Source organism: Sarcophilus harrisii, chromosome 2, assembly GCF_902635505.1.
Source record: "Sarcophilus harrisii chromosome 2, mSarHar1.11, whole genome shotgun sequence".
Classification (NCBI taxonomy): Eukaryota; Metazoa; Chordata; class Mammalia; order Dasyuromorphia; family Dasyuridae; genus Sarcophilus; species Sarcophilus harrisii.
Genome location: NC_045427.1, coordinates 53,334,017 through 53,356,956, shown reverse-complemented (window position 1 = coordinate 53,356,956; position 22,940 = coordinate 53,334,017). Strand labels below are relative to the sequence as shown.

The 22,940-nt window shown below is 38.6% G+C and overlaps 2 protein-coding genes across 3 annotated transcripts in view; one reads left to right on the top strand and one right to left on the bottom strand.

Annotated features, from left to right (window-relative positions):
* LOC100922348 (hepatocyte nuclear factor 4-beta-like) overlaps nucleotides 1–9,889 on the top strand; it is a 72,371-nt gene extending 62,482 nt beyond the window's left edge. Inside the window, 5 exon segments of the mRNA XM_023495082.2 lie at nucleotides 1,686–1,838; nucleotides 3,334–3,382; nucleotides 3,384–3,544; nucleotides 5,537–5,686; nucleotides 6,401–9,889. Coding sequence (XP_023350850.2) covers nucleotides 1,686–1,838; nucleotides 3,334–3,382; nucleotides 3,384–3,544; nucleotides 5,537–5,686; nucleotides 6,401–6,534 — 647 coding nt within the window. The 3' untranslated portion in view covers nucleotides 6,535–9,889.
* A 3,087-nt stretch (nucleotides 9,890–12,976) lies between these two features.
* ZDHHC7 (zinc finger DHHC-type palmitoyltransferase 7) overlaps nucleotides 12,977–22,940 on the bottom strand; it is a 46,740-nt gene continuing 36,776 nt past the window's right edge. For both annotated transcript variants that reach the window (XM_012540353.3, XM_012540352.3), the window contains 5 exons: nucleotides 22,738–22,862; nucleotides 20,188–20,284; nucleotides 19,671–19,752; nucleotides 16,647–16,777; nucleotides 12,977–15,147 (listed from right to left, as the gene is read on the bottom strand). In XM_012540353.3, the coding sequence (XP_012395807.1) occupies nucleotides 14,971–15,147; nucleotides 16,647–16,777; nucleotides 19,671–19,752; nucleotides 20,188–20,284; nucleotides 22,738–22,862 (612 nt within the window). In that variant the 3' untranslated portion in view covers nucleotides 12,977–14,970. The remainder of the gene's footprint in view (nucleotides 15,148–16,646; nucleotides 16,778–19,670; nucleotides 19,753–20,187; nucleotides 20,285–22,737; nucleotides 22,863–22,940) is intronic.

Sequence of the window (22,940 nt, the reverse complement as noted above, 5' to 3'; positions counted from 1 at the left end):
CTAGAAACTGTATGTTGAGGACAGCTGGGTGATGTTAGGATGACCTAAACTGAAATCCAACCTCAGACACTAGATGCGCAACACTGGGCAAGTCACCACTCCTATTTACCTTAGTTCCTCATCTGTAAAATGGGGGCATACTAGAGAAGGAAAATGGCAAACCACTGCAGTATCTTTGCCAAGAAAATTCCAAAAATGGGGTCTTAAAGAGTCAGAACGACAACAGTGTCCTAGACACTGTGCTAAATACTGAGAATTTTTAAACTGAGACAAGACAGGTCCTGTGAGACAACAATTAGCAGAGGGAAAGCCCTAGAAATTAAGAGCAGTTCTCAGGGTTTTTTTTTCTTTTTGATTCAATTTTTCCTGTGCAGCAAGATAACTGTATAAATATGTATATGTATATTGAATTTAACATATTTTTAAACATATTTAACATGTATTGGACTATCTGCCATCCTTGGGGAGGGGGTGGGGGGAAAGAGGGAAAAATTTGGAACAGAAAATTTTGCAAGGATCAGTGTTGAAAAATTACCCATGCATATGTTTTGTAAATAAAAAGCTTTAATTAAATAAAATATATAAAAAAAGAAATTGAAAGCAGTTGGAAAAGGCATCTTATAGAAAGTAGGATTTTAGTTGGGATTTAAAGGAAACTCAAATTTACTTACTAAATGTGAGCTTCCCTATCAGTATTACAGAGAGCTAGATTTAATCATAAGTGAAAGAGGCAACTGCCTGTATTGTGCTATAATGGAATTACCAACTCCTAACTGAGCCATTGCCCTAAAATTCCTCCTAAAACCATTTAACTTTTGTTTGAAATTTGACCACTGCAATTCTACATTCTCAGTAATCCTCAGTCATTTTTGTTGTTGTTCAGTGGTGTCTGACTCCCCATGACCCACTTTGGGTTCTTGGCAAAGATACTGGAGTGGTTTGCCATTTTCTTTTCCAGCTCATTTTACAGATGAGGAAACTGAGGCAATCAGGGTTAAGTGAATTGCTCATCGTCCCATAGTTACAGTGTCAGAAGCTTAATCTGACTCCAGGCCTGGTGTTCCATCCTTAGTACCACCTAATTGCCCTATATTATGCCTTCAGTTCTATATTAAAATGTAAATCCTCATCAGAAGATTGGATCTGATTAATAAACGAGCTAGTCCTGTAGGCTTTAATTGACTTTTTGTTGAATTTTAACTGAATTAATTTGATTGAAATTTAATTGAATTTTAAGATTAACCATTTAAGATGAATGAATTCATTTGTACCTTTCCTGAGAGCAGAGTTTAGGGGAGAGGACCAGATCATAAGATGTGTGGAGAGGAGGTGATATACCTACAATTAAGTGAAAAGAACCCAAAAGGAGTGGCTGGCTATCTAAATGATTTTTGCCCCAGAGTAGGCTTTAGTACCAAATGGTCATTATTTAAATGGGCAAAGGACTGTGTTTATTTGAAAAGTATCAGGTGGTCATTTTCTTACATACTTATTCTCTCCCAGTCCCCAGTCTAGAAGGATATAGACTCCAGTATGTCTACACATAGATATGCTAAAGGTCATTTTTTTTTTTGTTGATACATTCTCTGTATATAGGCTTTCATGTCAAGTGTACCAGTTGACAGAGTTCTATGCAGATGATTATATAGAATGCAGATGATACAGCTGTTTTCATTCCTCTCCAGGAAATGATTTCATTATTCCTATGCACTGCCCAGAACTGGAAATTGCTCGAGTTGCTATAAGAATATTGGATGAGTTGGTCAAGCCTTTGAGAGAAATACAAATTGATGACAATGAATATGCTTGTCTTAAAGCTATTATATTCTTTGATCCAGGTAAGAGAACTAAAAGTCACTAGTCTCTGACTCTGGTTATGCAAGGGAAGAAAGAAAGAAATGAAGGGAGAGAGACAGAGATAGAAGCAGACAGAGACAGAGAGGAGGGAAGAAAAAGAAAGAAAGAAAAAGAGAAAGAAAAGAAAGAAGGGAAAGAAGGAAGGAAAAGGAAAGAAAAAGAGAGAAAAAAAGGAGGGAGGGAAGGAGGGAAGGTAGGGAGGAAAGAAAAAAGAAAGAAAAAGAAAGAGAAAAAGGGAGGAAGAGAGGGAGGAAGAGAGGAAGGGAGGGAAGAAGAGAGGAAGGGAGGGAGGAAGGAAGGAAAAAAGGAAGAAAGGAAGGATGGAAGGGAGAAAGGAACGAAGGAACGAAGGAAAGGAAGGAAGGGAAGGAGAGAGGGAAGGAGGGAGAGAGTGAGGAAGAAGGGAAGGAAGAGGGGGAGAGAGGAAGAAAGAAAGAAATCAAAAGAAATTGAAAGAAAGGAGGGAGGGAAAAGGAAAGAAGGGAGGGAGGAAGAGTAGGAATGGGTCAGGATGATAGGGAAGCATTTATATAGCAGAGCAAAAACTAAGTGACTTGGCCAGGTTATACAGCTAGTGAATGTCTGAGTTAGATCTTCTTGATCCAGGTCCAGGGCTACCCACTACTCCAGGTAGTGTATTTTTAAAGCTGACAAAGCCCCAAGAAAACAACCAGGTCTAGCTGCTCCAGGTGTCTGTTTTGGTGCAGTGATTGTTAGGGAACTTGAAACCACATCAAAAAAAGCAGAAGTTGTCAGACAACATCTTCAAACACCTAAAGGGTTTAGAATGAAGGAAGAGAGCCCTGGCTCATTTCACTTGACTCCAGCAGGCAGAACTGGGACACAAGGACAGAAGTACAGGGAGATGGTTTGACAGCAGGAAACACCATGTGGCAGTTTTAAGACAATGAGGATTGTCCAAAGGATTCTTACATTAGATTCTGGTTGGCCTGAGATTTTTAAAATCACACAAAGAAACGGGGGGAAGGAGGATTAAAAAATCGAAAGGCATTTTTTTGCCGGGAATTTCGGGGGAAGCCGGCTCCCAGCCCCCCCCCCAATTTTTTTCCCCCTTCCCTCCCTTTTTCCCCCCTTTCCGCCCCTTTTCTTCCCTTCCTTTCCTCCCTTCCTTCTTTTTTTTCCTTTTCCCCCCTTCCCCTTTGCCTCCCCCCTCCCTTTTTCCTTTATTTCCTTTTCCCCCCTTTTCTTTTTCCCCTTTCTTTTCCCTCCTCCCCCCTTTCCCTTTTCCCTTCCTTTCCTTTTCCTCCCCTTTCCCACCCCCTTTCAGCGGGGGGTATGAAAACCCCGGAGATTCCCCGCGGGGAAGTCAATGCCCATTCCATCCCCCTTTTCGGTGGGTCGGGACCGGGGGGCCTTTCCCCCGCCTGGGGACCGGGCCCGCCCTTTTTGGGGGCCGTTTCCCCGGGAGCGCCGGGCGCCACCGGGCCTCGCCTTGCCCCCCTTCCTTCCTCGCAGACTGCAAAGGCCTGAGCGACCCTGGCAAGGTGAAACGGCGCCCAGGGCAAGGAACCCGAGGACCCGGCCACGACCGCCAGAGACCGGGGCCAGCACCTCCTTTCGCCGCCGCTGCAGAGCATCACCTGGCAGATGATCGAGCAGATCCAGTTCGTGAAACTCTTCGGCATGGCCCGCATCGACAGCTTGCTGCAGGAGATGCTCCTGGGAGGTAGGGAAGGCCCCGCCCAGCAGCCGCCCCACCTGCCCTCGGGGCCCGCCCGGACCCCGCCCCCGACCCCGCGCTTCGACCCTACCGCTGCCCTCCTCCAGCTACCTGCCCAGCCCATGGGCCGCCGCGGGTTCTGGGATGAATTTTTACCAAAGCTCCCAAAATGCTGTTTTCTGTTGGAAGAGTTGGATGGGATACAATGGCAAGAGCGCTAGACCTGGGGTCAGGAAGGACCAAGTTCAAGTCCCATTTCAGACCCTTTCTAATTCTATGACCCCTACCTCACTTAACCTCTGTCTGTTTCCTCTTCTGTAAAATCAGAGTATTAGCATCTCAGGGTCATTGTGGATTCTGAGACCGTATCTCTCAAGTGCTTTGCAGACTTCAAACCACTATATGTTCGCTATAATAATCTTGGGGTAGGTCTTTATCGGGATATTAGCATGTACCTCAGGTCCTTGAGGATTATATGAGACCCTATCCGTCAAATGCTTTGCAGGCTTCAAACCACTTTATATTTACCATAATAACATTTGGGGAAGAGATATAGGGAGATATAGCCCAGACAGCCTGAGGCTGGAATAGAAAAAGGGGTGGGGAATGGGAAGCTAGATAAAACTCAGATGAACTGAAAGGAAGTATAAGTTAAAAAGACCATGGGGTAAGCAGATAATAAGGGTCCGATTTACCCGAAAAAAGGGATGGAATCAGCTTCTGTCCCTTCAGTGGGATGGGATTGGGGGGAGAGGGTTATGGCACAGGGTTGATAATAGCAATTGTTAATAACAATAGCTTTACTGTTCTGTCACCTACATTCTTTCATGTGAGTCTTTTGAAGGGTTAATGAAGTAAATGTATTTATTCCCATTTTATAGATGATGAAACTGAATCTGAGGCTTGTCCAGGGAGAATTCCATTTCACTCTGGGGCTTTATTTCCCATCCACTCTACCTTTGAATACATAGAAATTGTGGGGAAAGGGAATTAACCTTTTATTTCTTCCTTTTATTTTCTCAATTTCTTGATACTTCCTTTCTAGTTTTCCTTTTTTTTTTTAACATGTTTTATAATCTTTTGCTTTTACATTACCATTTATTTCCAAGTACATCCTTCCTCCCTTCTGTGAATAAAAAAGGGAAAGCAAGAAAGAACAGTTCAGCAAAGAGAATATAAGTTGTTAGTCCAAACCAACACATTGACTGAGTCTGATGGCATATGCAACAATCTACACCCATAGTTTCCTCATCTCTGCAAAACCAACTGCCTCTTTCCCTATTTAGCTATGATATAAAACTTGATGTTTATTCATAACTAACTAAATGAAGTTTTGCATTACCTCTTTTTAACTGAAAAAGTGACTGACCTGAATGCTTCACTTCTTCCCTTAAAGTCCTCTTCTGATACTGGCATTGTTGGGAATAACCCCTGGATTCTCAAAAAGGCAGTGTCAGCTAGAGGTAAAATTGGGGACAGGTTCTGCCAGGCTACAAAGTCTGTGAGGTCCTAGGACAGACTGTCATCCAAAAGCAAACCCAAATCACCCAAATTTTGGTCAGTAGTCAGGGAAGTTGGGAGCCACAGCAAAATCAGACCCCAATAAAGTCAAGGGAGGCAGCAGACTGCATCAGTGAAGAGAATTGCACACTAAGGAAATCATAGATTTTCCCTTAAAGGTTTTATATTTCTGTCACACAAGAATGAAGTCACTTGTGAACTGTCTCTTCTGCTTCCTTCTTCTCCCCTTGCTCAGTATATCCAAGACTTTGAATATGAAAAAGAAAAACATTTCTCACCCCTGCAGTTAAGATTTTGTTTTTCTTTCCCTCCATCACACTACTGAGTATCAAGGCAGTACAGCTTTTGGGTCTAATTCATGGGACAGAAGAGCTCTGTCATACCCCATTATCACAGTCTTCCCAGACCCATGTAGGAACTAAGTACTACATCCAGCTGCAGCCTTGACCCAAATTTTCCCTTTGTGTTTGCTTACAGGGAACACCATGGAAATGCCCCAGTACCATTCTGGGATGCCCAGCTTAAACTTGGAGCCAGTCACAAGCCATATCCTTCCCAACACCCTCAGTTCGGTGATCCAAGCCGCCCCTGGATCAGGCCAGAATTGCTGTTTTACACCGGGTCATGGTGAGGACATCAAATAGGGTTGTTGGACTAAAGTTACCCCCCCCCCCCAAAAAAAAAGAGCAGTTGGAATAATTGGGCTTTGAGTTTGTGGAGGATGTCGTCTATGAGAACAGTTATCCCTATGTTGTGCTGTAAGGGTTTCCTGCTCCCAAATCTCAATTTTGTCACTATGTCATGGAGCCTGAAATTCTACCTCAGAGTTGCATTTAGGTCTGACGGAATTTTAAGATGGAGGCATCTATTAAATGCAAAAATACTCAAGGGAGGCCATGTATTAGCTAGCAGCTAGCTAGAAGCAAGGGTCTGTAGGACTGTAGGTGTTTGGGGCACCATGAGATATTTGACCATCATAGATCAAAAATTCTTTCCACGGAGTCTGTGAACTTTAAAAAATATACTTTTCAAAATAATTGATTTTCTTTGTGCAGTGAGCCTTATTCCAAGGGGTCCATTGGTTTCACCATTTGACAAAAAGGTTCATGATCCAAAAAAGTCTAATCATCCTTACTTTAACTGAAAATCTTCCTTATTGAGAATCAACTTGATTTTTTTTTTTTTAAGAGGAGGTGGGAATAGAAGCTAAATCTGATAAATAAGCATTTCAGGCTGTACACTTGTCAGCCAATTTAGCTAATAGATCATTCTGTTCCAAGTTTTCAAAGTTTACATTTTAGCTGGCAGAGAATATGAACTAACATCTTTTTCCCTGACCAGTGTCTACAGACACATCTGTCTCTTCTCCTACAAGCCCTGGGAATGAAGATTACAAATTGGACCCTGCCAGAGGATCTGAAATGCCCATTCAAATACTGCCTCAGACTGTCGTACCTAAGCAAGAGATTTTATAAGCCATGAAAGCCAAGAGACTTAAGCCCCCTTGGAAGTCAGCTACAAGCCAATTTCTTTACCTTTCCAGATGTGAGCCACCATGACTGTCTCAGCTCCACAGCCTGCCCAGATTTCAGGGGCTGGGAATTCAATGTTCACATCCAGTTGGCCACTTGATTAGGAATAGGCTTGCTCTTGGATTGATTCCCCAGGATCTCTTTCCTTTTCAAAAATATAAGATGGCTAAAATTTGGAGGTACTTGAAAATAGATGTCTCCAACAGCTGTCCAACAGAACTGAAAAACCACTATAGTCTAACTCCATTTGGCTGGAGTGAAACCTCCGGCTTTCATTAGCATAACACAAAGCCATACAGATCCAACTAATTTATGTCCTCAGCTTAAGATTTTTCAGAAGTGGAGGCAAAACTGGAACTATACAGAGAACGCACATCTTAAAAAAACAGCCCATTTGGAATTGGGCGGAGGGTTTTGTTGGGGTATTCACCTGATAATTTGAAGAAGGGCCCAGCCATCTTTCATTCAATTCCAGACATATTTGCTAAGTGCCTACTATGCAAGATATTGTGCTAATCACTGGCCTGATTTCTACATACAAATTCTAACTTCTAAGACATCCTTTCTCTGTATCCTCCTTCCTGCCATTCACATGACTCGCCAAAGCATTCCAATGCAACACCTATTAAAAAACCATACAATTTCCCACCTCAAGTACATTACACCAATACCTTAAAACAGAAATAACTGGTTAGTGCTGGGGAATTTTGGGTTGGTTCTGATGAGACACAATAAAGCCATTACAGAGTGGTAATAATGGAAGGAGTATTCCACCTGGAGTCAGATCTAGCCTCAGGTACTTGCCAACTGTGTGGCCATAAAGGGAGTTTTGGAACCCCATTCAATTCATCTATAAAATGAAGATAACTTATGGTTCCCACCTTGCCAAGTTGTGATAAGGATCAAAGGAGACTATGTTAAGGGACCCCCCCCCCCATCCCTGCCTCCATTCCTCACTATGCACTTCCTAATCTCTCAGACTTCTTCTAAACCAGTTTTTCTCAGTGGTCAAGTACCTGAATCAAGCTTAAAGTCACAAAGGCCTTTTTGCCTGTTACAGATGAGATTCAGAAAGAAGTTGAATGTCCAAGTAAGTATTATCTCTGTTTATTTTTAGGAAGCTATTGACAGAACTATTTCTTGTTCAGGATACTACTTCTCAAAATTATCTTTAGAACCAAAATCATTTCTATTCCCAGGGTTGACAAATCTTTGTTTTATGACAGTGGAACTGAGTATTGGAAACAATAGTCATTCTGAGTCATAGCAGGTGACTGAGTAGGGGATCAAACTGGACAAAACCATTCGGGTAAAAAATGAAGGATGATATAGAAAAGGAATTAGTCTGGTTTCTGTTCTGCTTACCAAAGACTCAAACCAAAATAGACTGATCCTTGAAGGTATAACCTAAAGAGGACCTACACACATATTTAAGTAACGATAGCACCTTCAGCACAAGTATAGTCTTCCATGGTGACTTTCTTGAAGAAAACATTATACATTTGGATGTGTAAATTCTATTGTTAAAAAAAAATATGTCCCATGACTTCATAGTCACACCTTATATAGGAAGAATATAATTAATACAGGTATTTTCACATTAGTCAAGAGTTGTGAAAATGTCTCATTACTGATGTCCTTTTATAGCTAAAGCTTTAAAAAAAAAAAGACACAAATGTGCATATTTTGGTATTACAGAAACTGTAGAAACAGGAAAAAATAATCTGATCCATGTCCCCACATATATAAAACTGCATATCTGAAACTTCTTGAACAATTTTCTATGCACACTATTAATGCTCAAAAAAATCTAGAAAGTCAAGTAATATTTCTATTCACTGAAGTTAGCCTACAGCATGAAAATGTTATGACTGTAATGCCTTAAAAATCTTGCTTCTTTCAAATGGAAAGGCAGAAATTACACCAACATACAGAAATGCCTGATGCCTTTAAGTTTCAAGTCAGATCATGACAATAAAAACTGAAGATAAGCTAACGTACCTCAGATAAACCTGGTCTGGCAAAGACCCTATCATGGACCGACTTTGAGTGAATCCCTGGTCTGATCACTGCCAATGAAAAATAAAATATATCTGTTGATTTTTACAGCTACATTAGCCTTAAACGGGGAGCCTTGTAATCATTAACCAATGGCCATTGAACAACACCATAGCAGAAAAGTTTTAACTATTATCATGCAATGATCAGATCACAATTTTCTCTTGAACTCAGGAGTCATTTTCCATTCTATGATTTAGGTGGAGGATTTTTTTTCCAAACTGATTTGGCAGCTCAGGAAATGGAATCCATGTCCATAATTTGCATTTTTTTTTGGTGCTTTTTACAAATTACATTGGGCATCCCAACCATGACTAAATATTTGAAGGAAGGGGCAGAAATCTTGAGCAGCACATCACTGAGAAGGGCAGCAAATGCCATCTTCACTGACCCCAGACACCCTGTAGGTCCCCAAATTCACCGATGATATAGGCAGTTCTCCCCTGTTGCAGCTGCATTGGTGAGGAAGCAGAAGGCAGACTCAGATGAGGTTTATGAGAGCACTATCTAGGACCAATAAATGGATGTGCACACTGGAGGTAGGGGAGCAGGGACATACTAGGCAGTGTGAGGCAGTGACCTTCTGTTGTCATTGGCACACGAGGGTGAGGTCCCATTGGCTTCTGCCAACTACAGCTCTGCTCACCAAAGACTCATCAGAATGATGAGATGCAATAAAAAGAAAATTAGAAAATCCAAGACATGTTTCCTTTTTATCGGATCCCTTTATCAGTGTGATGCCAAAGGGTCCCCCCTTAAGGGTCTCTCAAAAACAATATATACCAACTACTCTTTCCCCAGTTTCTGTTAGAAGTTCTGTATATATGGTTATTACAGGTGTCATTGCTGAATTTGTTTTTCCAACTTCTGGCTTTCTTTTTCTAAATAAAATACAAGACTATTACAAAATTTTTTAAAAATTTGTGCTGGGCTCTTCTATTGGTGAAAGGGAAATTTTGCTCAGGGGCTTCATTTACTATCAACAGAAACAAGAAAACGAGCACTTACTAAGTGGCTGGTGTGTGCTAGGCACTGTGCTAAGCATTTTGCAAACTATCTCATTTTATATAGAATCATGGCACAAGTTCTGTCACGAACTAGGGTGTCTGGATTCCACTGCCCAATATTTCTTTTGGCTAATGATCTTGGTGACCTCCAAGACTTTAATGCTGTCACATGTAGATGATTAATAAGAAAACTGGAGAAAACCAATCTGTCTCTGGGAATTGGGGAGAGGGAAGAGGGATACAATAGAAAGCAAACTGGTGATATTGCCAGCTGACCACAAGTCTTGTTATCTCAGCCATCCTAGAAAAGTAAGACTTAATTCCTGTCATCTACTCTAATACAGATAAACAACTATCCTATATCTTTATTGAAAGATGGGTATCAAACAGGCCCCAGACTTTTTTTTAGTCAGTTGAAAAAAACAAGGTTGAAAAATCAGTCCTGTTTACAAATACAAAGGCAATTCAATCAAGAATTTATTAAGCACCTAGTCACTGAGTACACAGAGACAAAAAAAAGTAAAGTTTTTGCCCTCAAGAAGCTTTACTATCGATTCTGGGAAAAAGGTGAAGATACATGAAGGCCTTGGTTACCTACCTGTCTTTCAGTAAAATAATAATAGCTCACACACACAGTGCGTAAGATCTGCAAAATACTTTATCTAAAATACTTTACTTCCACTTTATGATGTATAAAACATTGGTTTTTCAGTATATTAAAGCAGCATGGTTTTGTCAGTGTGAGAACTTTCCCTACTAAGATCAGTAGTTGTTAAGTTTTTCATGAGTTGTTATCAAAAATTGTTTATCATCTGGTCATCGATCTTCTGTATTTAGCTAGGCTAGCCCTCATACAACATTTGTTGCTGGCTCACTCAGTCTTTCCAGTTTGATATCAGCAAGAGCCAATTCCCTACTGACATAACCCTAGGAAACCCAGAGTCACTTCTACACCAAGGTAAGGCATCAGAGTTCTGAATGAAAATATATAAAAAGCAGGTATTGAAAGAAGATTGCAGCATAAAATCTTACTGGAACTTTGCCAGAGTCCCATCATAAGACCTGACTCTTCAGCTGAAGTCATTGTAAGTAAAGTAATACTGGCCTATTTTGAAGTAACCTTCCAAAAACTATCTTTTCCTGACTCCTGCCCTTATAGAGGCAGGTTAAAAAAGTCACAGAATTATAGATTTAGGTCTAGAAGGGGCTTTGGAAAATATTCAGTTTGATTCCCTCATTTTACAAAGAAAGAACAGAGGCCCATAGGAGAAAAGGCTTAAGTGCCTATGCCAAAATCTGAATCTTTATCCTGAATCCAAACCCAGCACTCTTCCCACTGCTGCCTCCTGCCTTGGTGGAAACAAATAATGGTTGCATTATTGGTGGAGACATAATAAAAATTCAGGTAGGTTTCCCACAAGGCTTATCTGCATTTAGCTTTTGCTCAGAACAATCTCCAATTCTGATTCCCCCTATCACTTGATATAGAAGCCACTGAAATATTTCTTTGGAAGAGTTTACAGTGGGAACTGAGGTCTCCGAGACAAAGACTTTATTTAAAGCTTTATTGGGTCAACCTCTTCAAAGTAATCATTGCCACCACGTCCTCCACTCTGAAGGAAGAGGGCAATTGGCAGCAATATTCACCCCATAACCCTTAGTTCTAGGGTGGGGGACTCAGAGGCAACTCACATCAAGTTTACGAGATTCTGTCCTCCTTTTTCTCCTAAGGTTTCAAGTTAAGTGAACCCAACCTTAAAAAAGATTGGGATGGTCCAATTAAATTGATAAATGTCTACTCATCACAGAAGGCTATAATGGGGTTAAAGGACCATTTGCTCTAGTTGGAGTATGTCTTTCACATCAATACAACTATGTCTCCTTGTCTAGAGCATACTTTTCTTCTGTTAAATAGGTTTATAAAAAGTAAATGTGTGTAAATTAAACACTACACCAACTTCTCACCCTTGGGAGAGGTGGACATCTATCATCATCCAACATATGCAGCCAATGTGCTTGTTAGTATTGTGGACCCTTAAAAGTTCAGCTTAGAAGATAGCTTTCATTGCACAGGGGCTTCAGTAATACTGGTTAACTGAATCAGAAAGTCCTGTCTAGAATTAAACGTCAGCTGGACACTTCTAAAAAATTGAGCCAACCACTTAAAATTTGACCCTATTTGCCCAAAGGAATATTACACCAAATGACACCCTTTTGATGATAAAATTTAAATTTCTACATAACTACAACTATAAGAGACAACCATTATTTCTATCTAAAAAGAAATTTGGTCATCACCGATAAGAAGGAAGCTAATGCATTTTCTTTTCTTGCAGACATATTCTACTTCTGTATCTTTGCATCCACAGTCCTTAACAAAAGGCTGTGTAATAAGTTTTGTCTAATGACCATTTAAATAGATCCATGCTTCTCTCTATGGCTCCACATTTAAGGCATTTTCCTGTATATGAATGTATATTATGTATACATACATGAATATATACATACATATACATATATAAAATCACTACTACCTTGGTTTTTGTTTTTTTTTTTTTTTAAATACAGCCCAATGACATCTTCCTACATGTAATTATGCCATATTTATCCCAATTCTACAATTATCTAGCATGGATATGACTGCAAATGAGACAGATTATGAGGGACAAGCCAAGAAGCTGCTAATATTAATGGGAAATAACTCATTAGTAATGAGGTGGAAAAACCTCAAGGGATTTTTTCCTAACAAATTCAAGCCAACTCCTCAGAGTACCTAAAAGAAAATCCCATTTGTTTTAAACATTTTGAACAGAAAGCCATATAAAATACAATGCATACAACCTTAAAAACAGAATGATTTTAAGTTTTTTCTTGTTTTTTTCTAAGCATTATGATATCATGCTATAATTCAGGCCTGTGGTGTGCAGGACTATCTGTCCCCAAGTTAAATAACCTCAGAGCTCCGTGCTGGAGAAAGCAGATAGAGTAATAATTCTCCCTCTGATCGGCTTGTGACTTTATATTAACTATATTCTGCTGCCTTATTTTAAATAGAACTGTCGGGATTGAATGTAGGTACACCTTAAGATAAGTCCTTGGATCACAAACACATTCTAGAGATTTGAATTTACTAGAAATTTGAACTCTTCACCAGTCAATAAATACTCTTTGAAAATTCAGTTTGGATATTAAAATTATTCCACAGGGCCTGAACACTGTGTTAGTATCATAAACTTTGTTCAAAACAGAAATTCAATGAGCCAAGGAAAGAAACAGACTAAATCCAATGAGACCCAGTATCATTTAATTACCAACTTTGAGAAATGTCAATGAATGGCTTTATTTTATATAAAAATTACAATGAAAGGGGTTGAAAAAGCCAAGTAGACCTGATTTCAAACACACATACTTGCTAAGTCTCACAGGATTCAAATTCTTAATAATCTTTAACCAACAGAATATATCATTTCAAAAGCCTCATGATGAAGCCTAAAATATGGTCCAACAGATGTGCAAAAAAAAAAAAAAAAAAAAAATAATTCTTTTGGAACTTGCCTCCTTTGTTGATCATGCCATAAAGTTCTTGCTTATCTGGCTGTTCTTGATCAATTTCCTACAACTTACAGACATTTTTGTGATGATCTTTCACCAACTGTTTGCTTTGTTCATTTGGCTTTTGAGTGCTGGGTTGATCTCTTGACGAATTCCATCTGTATTAATACAGTTAAAATACATGTTTTCTTTGAAGATCTTCACAGATAAACAGAAAGGCATTGTGTCCAGAAAGAAAATACCAAAATGTTTAGTGTGAGAGATCAATTTAAATAAGGAAGACCTGTTAGCATGTTAAAAATTGCTCCTAGAAGCTTCTGACAAAATATACACAAGCCAGGTGAGTTTAAGGCAATATCTCCCCTCCCCACCCCACTCTTTTAAAGAAGCTGTTCACTGTTCAGGCATAATTCTCACTTATACCCCAAAGTTCCTGGTTCTCTATCAACTGTAGGATGAGAAAAGAACAGCATTAATGACAGTCCCACATCCAGGTCTAGGCATCCTGGTAATTCAGCTTTGTTTGTGTTTATTTCTAAAAGAGTTAAAACGTGTGCTCTGCTCTCCTCTACACAGGAGCCACAAAGAAGGGCTGATGCCCCATGAATTATCTCTTTAAAGCTGTGATGAAGTGCACACTGGTCTGCCTTCAGTAAAGGGCTTTGTGATCTCCTCCTTGCTCAGAGTAATAATGCAGCATTGAGATACAGAGACTGAGGTTTCCTTAACATGAGGCTTGACTCTTCTTTACCAAGAGTGACATTCATCCAGATAATGCAATTTTGGCTGAAGAAACAAAACCACAACAGTTCCAGCTCCTTTACTCTCTCAGAATTTTAAAATAATTAAATCCACACAAGATCTTAACAAGGGAATAGGAAGGGGAGACAACTGATTGTTCTTTGGATCTGTAGACTGTCCAATTGGAAATACATTCATAGTTAGTCCCAAAGGAGAATATCATAGCAGCTTTTTCCTCTTCCCTGAACATAGGTTTTTAAAAATAGCTTGCCATTAAAAATAAAAATTTTAATTTTTTAAAAAAGGAAAAACTACACATATATTAAACTTGCTGCTAGGATCAAGAAAACACTTTGTCCTGGGGTTAGGCAGGGAGGGGAAAAGGAAGTAAAAGCAATGATAAATGGGGGCGGGGGGAGAAAATTAATGAGTATATTTGATATTTACCTATGCTGCTCAGTGCATACTTAATCTTCTGCAACTTAATTGCAAGAGAAGATAAAAATGAAAGATTGAAATGAATCTCTAAGAAAGGGTCCCTGTAGCATTAAGACATGGGAAAAGCAATAACGGAATGAAATTACATGGTAAACAGAAACTCCCTGATGCTACTGGCTTGAGAATTCTTATCCCCTGGGGATTTTTTTTTTCCATGATTGACAAATGCAGCTCAGTACACAGGATTTTTAATAAAATAGCATATGTAATACAACATTTGATCAAATGAAAAAGATTTAACAGAAAACATAATCTCACAGTAGAATAATGACATTTGGCTTCTTTAGTGTGGCCACATGCCTTTCATTAGTGGTACAGTTGAAAATTCCTTACAGCATCCAGTTAACATTTTGGAAAATTTGTGATCTCCGTGACTATAAATGTATAAAATTCTGCTTGCTACAAGCAACTGGTTTGTGTTGGTTCAGTCCCCATTGGTCACAGATTGTATGTTGATAGGCTTTCAAACCCCAAATAAATATCCTAGAGTGCATTTGCAAGTTCCAGTATGGGAAAGTGGGCCTCACACAGAAAACTCTGGACCACCTCTCTTTGATTTCAGTAGGAATCTCCTGAATCGAAATCCTGCGAAAGGATTCATCCATAGAATTGAAGGCTGGCCCCCAAAAACAGACTTCATCCCTTCCCATCGGAGCCTCCGTTCCCAAGTTGGCTTTTCACTTTTCAGTCTTTCAATCTCCTGTGCACAAATAAATAATGGTAAAACATTACTGCTTGACAACAGACAGTTAACATGAAATGGAAATTCAGAGAGAAGAGTTCAATGAACTCATTTTTTACAATTACTAAAATAAATCAAATTAAATTATGTATTTTTGGTTTTGACTCGATATTGGATCCAAAGAAAGGATATATATATATATATATATATATATGTATACACACACACACACACATATACCCCACACACATGAATGCAGATACATCATATGTGTACATCTGTGTATATGTGGAGACACACAAGCATATATAAAACAAGTGTTTTTATGTGCAGATATAGAGTATATATATATATACACACACATATATGTACACACACACACACACACGTACCTATACATACACACACTAAGTACTATGAAAAAGAAAGTACAAACCATTGGGGCTATCAGATTTCATACAAAATAGGGGTGCATTCCATGCACAGAGAATGGGCACTAGAAAGGCACAAAAATATGAGGCAGGTGCTATTAGTGAGGAACAGAGAGAAGGTGTTTGGTGGGATTGTTGAGTAGAAGAGAAATAATGTCAAGTGAATTCCTACTGAATAGGCTAGAGTCAGATTTACTTTAATAGGCTCCAAGAAGCCAGTGAAGTTGACCAAGTAGGGGAATTACATGGTCACAGGTACATGTCAGGAAATGACTAGTGGCATTTTGTAGAACAGTCTGGAGTAACAAGAGACTCAAGGCAGGGAAACCAGGTAGGACGTCATCACAGTTACTGAGGACAGGGGTAAAAGTGACAGCTGTGTTAGCTAAGAGAAGGGCTCAGGTTGTAATATGTCATATATGTGGAAATATTGTGATAGTTGAAAGAGAAGGATGTGACGACAAGGGAATGGATCCATGGGGACAGGAAGAATAGAGTTGACGATACTGGCAATATTATGCACCTGAGATAATGAAAAGATTGTATAACCAAGAGAAATAAGCAAGTTGAAAATAAAAAATTTAGAGGTCAATATAATAAGTCTAGTTCTCTTTAGCTGGTAATTCAAACAGCCTACAATTAAGTCCTTTTACTTAAAAGAAAGTTTAGGGTAAAAACAAAGTTGGAATGGTAAAACAAAAACACCTTTTTGGAACTGAACTTTGTGTTGTAACTTCACTGTAACAAGCTCAATAGTATCCTATCTCCAAAAAGCCATCTTCTTAAAGACAGAAATGGCTTGATAGTAAAAGTAGTATTTTTTTAAAGTAAATTTTTAAAAGAATACTACCTCTGAAGTCTGTGGGCAAGAGTTCAAATCCTTCCTCTGATATTTGTTTTCTATCTCACCTGGGCAATCATTTGTTTAAACATCCCGGACCTTCAGCTTTCTCAAAATGGGACTACACAAACTCCTCTTGGAGGATCCTCTTGGAGGATCGTTCCTGAATCTGTGAATCAGTGTCTGAACCCCTCTAAAACCTCCATCTCAGACAACAGCACAAAAAGCAAAATTCTCAATCCTACCGTTTCGTCGTTGCATATTGAGTGGATCTGAGTGCCAAACATGACTGCGGTGAAAGTGAGAAACAGAAGACCCTCAAGGCACAAGAAGATCAGCAGGATTACAGTTACAGGTGGAGAAAAATCACTGCATTCTGTGAAACAGGTCAAGAGAATCATTCATTAGCATAGAGAATATATCCCCAAATTGTGTCACTTTGAAATCCTATGTTCCTGATAGTACAGGAAGGATTGTATCCATCTTGCAGAAAGGCAAACCCACTTGCAAACAGAGGCACCAGGGCCACTCAGAGAAACAAGCTTTTCTGTCTGGGTGTCTTTGGGGACTGGAGGTCAACCCTACACCAGTACAAAAAATGGCCGACAACTGTGTTTCCTAGTCAGTAGTTTCACTGTCTGATTAGATGGTAACTGCTTGATTTTTTTTTTAACTCTTTAAAAAATGAAATGGGATTTGTTTAGTTTGATTTTTATAACAACAGAAATTACATTATTTTTAAAACTATGTAGGAAATTTAAAAACTCAAAGTAATATGTCCTTCAAGAAAGTACAAATAAGCCATTTTCATCTTTCCACAGTGAAGCTGCTGACTACTAAACAATATTTGTACTTGAGCAAAGCTAGCCTGCCTCATTCCCAAAGAGAACTACAACTATAAGATAAGGCTTTTTCTTTTTGCACTTTATAAGTATGCCTTTTTACAAATAGGCAAACCCATTTGTTGTCAAGCACATCATAGTTTTTAAGTAACAACATAATTTTTAGCCTTTAAAAAAATAAGAGAAAATGGCATAACAAATAAATGATTCAAATTTCACTCTAAACAAAATATATGTATGTTGGCTCACATCCTAAATTATTTAATTTAACTGAAATAAAGATATTTTTGTCCTGGTATGCCTAATCCTTTTAAACAAAAATTTATTTTTCATACTACATGTAAAACTATAAACATACATGAAAGCATGTATTTTGTGTACTGAACTATTTTTGTTTCTCAATCTCATTCAGCTTAAATGAAGAAATGGACATGAATTTTCTTCCACACTTGGGCTCTAAATGAGTTCTTTCTGTTGTTTCTCATCTTGAGAAGGGTCTGCAATTCAGGACTTTCTCTTAGTTTCAGCCCAGATGTATTGTTTCCCGGTGGCCCAGGCTTCATTTTTCACCTCTACCTACAGTTAGCTCTCACCTCCTCTGTAGACTAACTGCATGCGGCCTGCAATTCAGCAGAAGCCCGAAGGAAAGGTTTGAGAGAGCGGAGGAGACCACTGCATCCTTGGACAGCATTTCAGTTCAGTAACTTGGAGGTGTCTCTCCTCTCCCCACCCTGATTCATCCACCAGGAAAGGCCTTTTAAACAAAATCAGAATTACCAACCCTAACCCCTTAACTTACCCAGGGAAGAGCTAAACCAGACACACAGTGAGATGACACAAGGATGGGAGCACTGCTCAAGCTGGCATTTCTAACACCAGTCTGAGAGATTAAGACCATGAATCTCTACCAAAACTGAGGGAGGGTAGGGACAGGATAGGGATACTGGATTATTTTCCAGTTCTTCTTTAGTTGAGCTATTTATTATGTGACTTTTTTTTTTCAAATGCTAATTTCTAAGATATCAAAGCCAACCTAAATATAAATGATTTTTTGACTGTTCCAGCTACTGTTTTCTTCTCTTAGCATTCTCTTCTAACACATATGACTGTATGTCATTTACCTACTGTGTTAGAAAATTTCTCCCTTCTTTACATTAAATGTTCAGGGTAGGCTTTAAGAAAAACTTAATGTCTTTCTCTTGAATTTTTTAGAGAAAGAAAACACAACCATCTTTAAAAAATGGTTAAGTACTGATTTTTATCTCAAAGAAGAAAGATGAATTTACTTAATCTCTTGCTCTTAAAAAGGGAAAAAAAAAACCTTTTTTTTATCTTTTTCTTTTTTTTTTTTATCTTATTTCTTTTGCTCTCTCTCTCCAATTAGTGAATGTAATTTAGTTTAAAAAATTTTTAGTGTGGGCTGGTAATATTTTACACTCATTTGTAAGGCCATCCTAATCAACAATGCCATCATTCAGAATTTACAGAAAATCTAAAATATGTCCCTGCACCAAGTCAGTACGACTTGTTTACACAATCACCCAGTCCTTTTGAAACAGTAACTATATCACCATTGGCATCTAATGATAACATTCACCTTCAATGAGGATTCATATTGAATATGTACACATTATTAGATAAATACTGTTGAGAGTTTTTTCCCCCAATGGTGATCAAAAATTTGTATTGACCACGCCCTTTATAATCAATCACTGGATGTACAAAAGAATTGCCTAAGAATATTGCAAATTGTAGTGAGTGGTTATGACAAATCAAAGGTAATTGGGTGTAAGGAAACACAAGCCTACAATCACTTGACCATGATTAGGCTCATTTCTTCACCCCTCCCACTCACACTGTATACATGGTTTCATCCTTAAGTATATTCAAGCTTAAGTAAAAAGTATATGGCTAAAGAAGGCAAGAAAAATATAGTTAACTAAAGTAGGACAGGCCTTCAAGCCAATGTATAAAGAGTATGAAACTGTGGTTGGCTGTTTCTTTCTTTCTTTCTTTTTTTTTTTTTAACAAACAAATCATCTGAGAAAGAAGGGAGAAATTTTTAGTAGAAATTTTTTTTGGTAGAGTATTAACTCTAATAGGTGAAAAAAAAATTAATATTGATTTCTACCTAAACACAGTATCCAAAACAAGCAAATTATATAACCCTCCCAAAGAGAAAATATGTACATGATTTTAAGGGAAAGTTGATTATATGGTTTCACTATGATAATAGAAAGTCTTGGTGTCATGATGTAAAGATAATCTCATCCTAGAAAAGCATTCAAAGTGATAACAAAAGATGGTTTTCTTTTTTGGCAATTGTTTGCCATTGAGTGTAATAGTTTGTTTCTCTCCACATGCAATAGTATGGTAATGCTATTTTTGTATTTCTACAATTTTTTTTATACCCAAGCATCTACTTACCAGTCCACTGCCCTCGAACACAGGAAAAAAACTGAAATCCACACAGGATCAGAGCATGAGCTGAAGACAGAGCTATATACATCTGAGTAAGAGAAAAAGGAGGAGGGAATTTTAAGGCTGTAATCCATTGGAAACAGAAAAGACTGATAGATAATAGTTTTCTTTCTATTCAGTTTCAAGTGTCAAATAAAATAAATGCACTAAGCACAGAGTGATAAAAGTTTTAAAAGTTTAAAAGTTAAGTATTGTGACATTTATTAGCATCTCAAGATCATACTGGAAAATTTCTTCTGTGAAGAGCAGCAACGGGTAAGCATTTGTGATCTATGATGAGAGAGACCATTATAGCCCATGGCAGACAATGCATGCAGCACATAATTAGCAGCCAAGCAATTGTTACAATTTGTGCATTACTGAGCAGTATAGTTAGGGAAAAACTGGCTCAATCCTAAAAGAAATGTGTCTACCAAAAGCAAATTTATAATCTGTCAACCACCAAAATTTAATTTTTACTCACGGTAAAGAGCACAAAAAACCTCTGATTTTTTTCTCCTACACAATTGTTCACCCATGGGCAGTGGTGATCCATCTTCCGAATACATCGCTTACAAATACTAGAAAAAGGAAGGGTTTTTTTTTTTTAATTTTTAATATTCTAGCATAGAAGGCTAATATAATTAATTAAAATATAGAATAATATAACCAATTAAAACAAAAAAGTAGAGAAAATAAGGAGAAAGGAAATTAAAATGATAACAATTATATTAAGTCTCTCCAATAAGTCTCCAATTTGCAAAACAGGCTGTTTCCAAAAGCAGCAAAGCATTAAGAAATAATGTTTCCCATAATATGAGGTTCCCAGGCCAGGTCATAGACTTTAAGTAATAATAGTGCTATACTAAAAAAATTTATCACACCATTTTAAAACATGTTCTTAACTCCATCCCTGCACACTCACACAACCCAAGCTGCTTCAGTGGCAACAGGACTTCCCCAGAATGAGCTTTATGGACAGCTGCTCCAGCAGCCTTAGTTATGTCCTGCACTGTTTCTGAGGGCAGAGGAAGGGTGTGAAAAGCAGAGCTATGGGAAGTCAGGGTCTCCAAATGGTCAAACCAGACGGAAAAACAATCTGTCAAGAGCTAGTCTTTTTCTTGAGAAGACCTCAAGAATCAGGTCTTGAGCTGTCACTGTTCCCACACAAGACTTTTAACAAAGATTTCTTTCTCCCTTGGTGACCACCACTGTGGACAAGAATAAAGACTCACCACTTATTCCCTACCTTCCTGTTCCTGGAGCAAGCCCTTCTCCCTCTGGGAGTTTTTGAGTTCTTCCTAACCACAGCAACTGGAAAGCAAAGTTTTGATTCTATGGCTCCTCACCTGCCCTTTTCACTTGGTCTAAGAAGGAACAACAAAGTTGTCCACAGATAATTATGCCAATCCTTTTAAAAGGTGACAGAGGATTTTTGCAAGGTGATTTGTTCACCTAAGAACTAGCCGTCCCAGTATTTCTATCCCCATTTTTTGGTACTGAGGAAATCAAGGCTGAAAAAGGATGTCTGACCCAGAGTCACACAGTAGCCTGGACCTAAACTTAAAAACGTAATTAACTCCGTTGACTCCAAGGAGAATTGTTGCTTCCACTTAATGCAGAGGTCTCTTTGGACACAAAAAGAACAAAAGATTCATACCCCTATTAAAAGAAAACTCACTACTAGAAAATGGAAGAAAGGAAAGAAAATTTCAATAATACAACACTGACCACAGTGGATATTGACAGGAAATAGAGAGGTCAATGAGAATGTACCTTGTCCCATGTACCCTCTGTCAGTCACATAAGAAGTTGCTCTCTCCTAGTCTAGGATTAGGAACTGGAATTCAAGGGGGAAGATGGATTCTAGGCAGTAGCAGAAATAACTGCAAGGAAGAGTCTCTGTAGTAACACAGCCAGGGCAGTCATTTCAAAGTGGCTGTTTCTATGTCTAAATTCTTTCTGCTTGTCTTACTACACCCATGTAAAAAACAGTCCATACGAAGGGAAAGGGACCTGTATGTGCACGAATGTTTGTGGCAGCCCTTTTTGTGGTGGCTAGAAACTGGAAACTGAATGGATGTCCATCAGTTGGAGAATGGCTGAATAAATTGTGGTATATGAAGATTATGGAATATTACTGTTCTGTAGGAAATGACCAACAGGATGATTTCGGAAAGGCCTGGAGAGACTTACACGAACTGATGCTGAGTGAAATGAGCAGGACCAGGAGATCATTATATACTTCAACAACAATACTAGATGATGACCAGTTCTGATGGATCAGGCCATCCTCAGCAACGAGATCAACCAAATCATTTCTAATGGAGCAGTGATGAACTGAACTAGCTATGCCCAGAAGAAGAACTCTGGGAGATGACTAAAAGCCATTGCATTGAATTCCCAATCCCTATATTTATGCACACCTGCATTTTTGATTTCCTTCACAAGCTAACTGTACAATAATTCAGAGTCTGGTTCTTTTTGTACAGCAAAATAATGTTTTGGTCATGTATACTTATTGTGTATCTAAGTTATATTTTAATATTTTTAACATCTACTGGTCATCCTGCCGTTTAGGGGAGGGGGGGGGGGGGTAAGAGGTGAAGGGTTGGAACAAGAGGTTTGGCAATTGTTAATGCTGTAAAGTTACCCATGTATATATCCTGTAAATAAAAGGCTATGAAATAAAAAACAAACAAACAAAAAAAAAAACAGTCCATACATATAGTATTTATAATACAGTACATATCTCTTCAAAAAAAAATGGTCTGCCACCTATGGGCTCTTGAAAAACATATCAAAGCTAAAAAGAGGACTAAGTTTGAGGGATATTTTGGTCTTGTAACGTATGACAGAGCTGGCAACATGGAAATATAGCACAAGAAAATTCTAAAAATCTAAATGGCAGTGTCTTTGAGTTTTTGTATTCTAAGTCTTCTCAAAGAAACAGTCTTTTCTAAAGAATGCTTTGGCGGTCTCATCAGAAGCAAGGCTAATATCAAACACCCCCCAATCCCCCAAGAGCTTCTACCTGCAGTGGTGTGCACGCTCAGGCTTGACACAGCAACATTTGGGACACTTGTAGATCACCTCGCCAGGCTTTAGCTGCAGACTCTCCATGTACTCTTTAGTAGCATTGCCTTTGGGTACCGCCCCCTATAAGGTGAGAAGTTAGAGAAAAACCATTAAAATGTGTCTTTGCAGATGCACTTGCTTCTGAAAAGATATTCTATA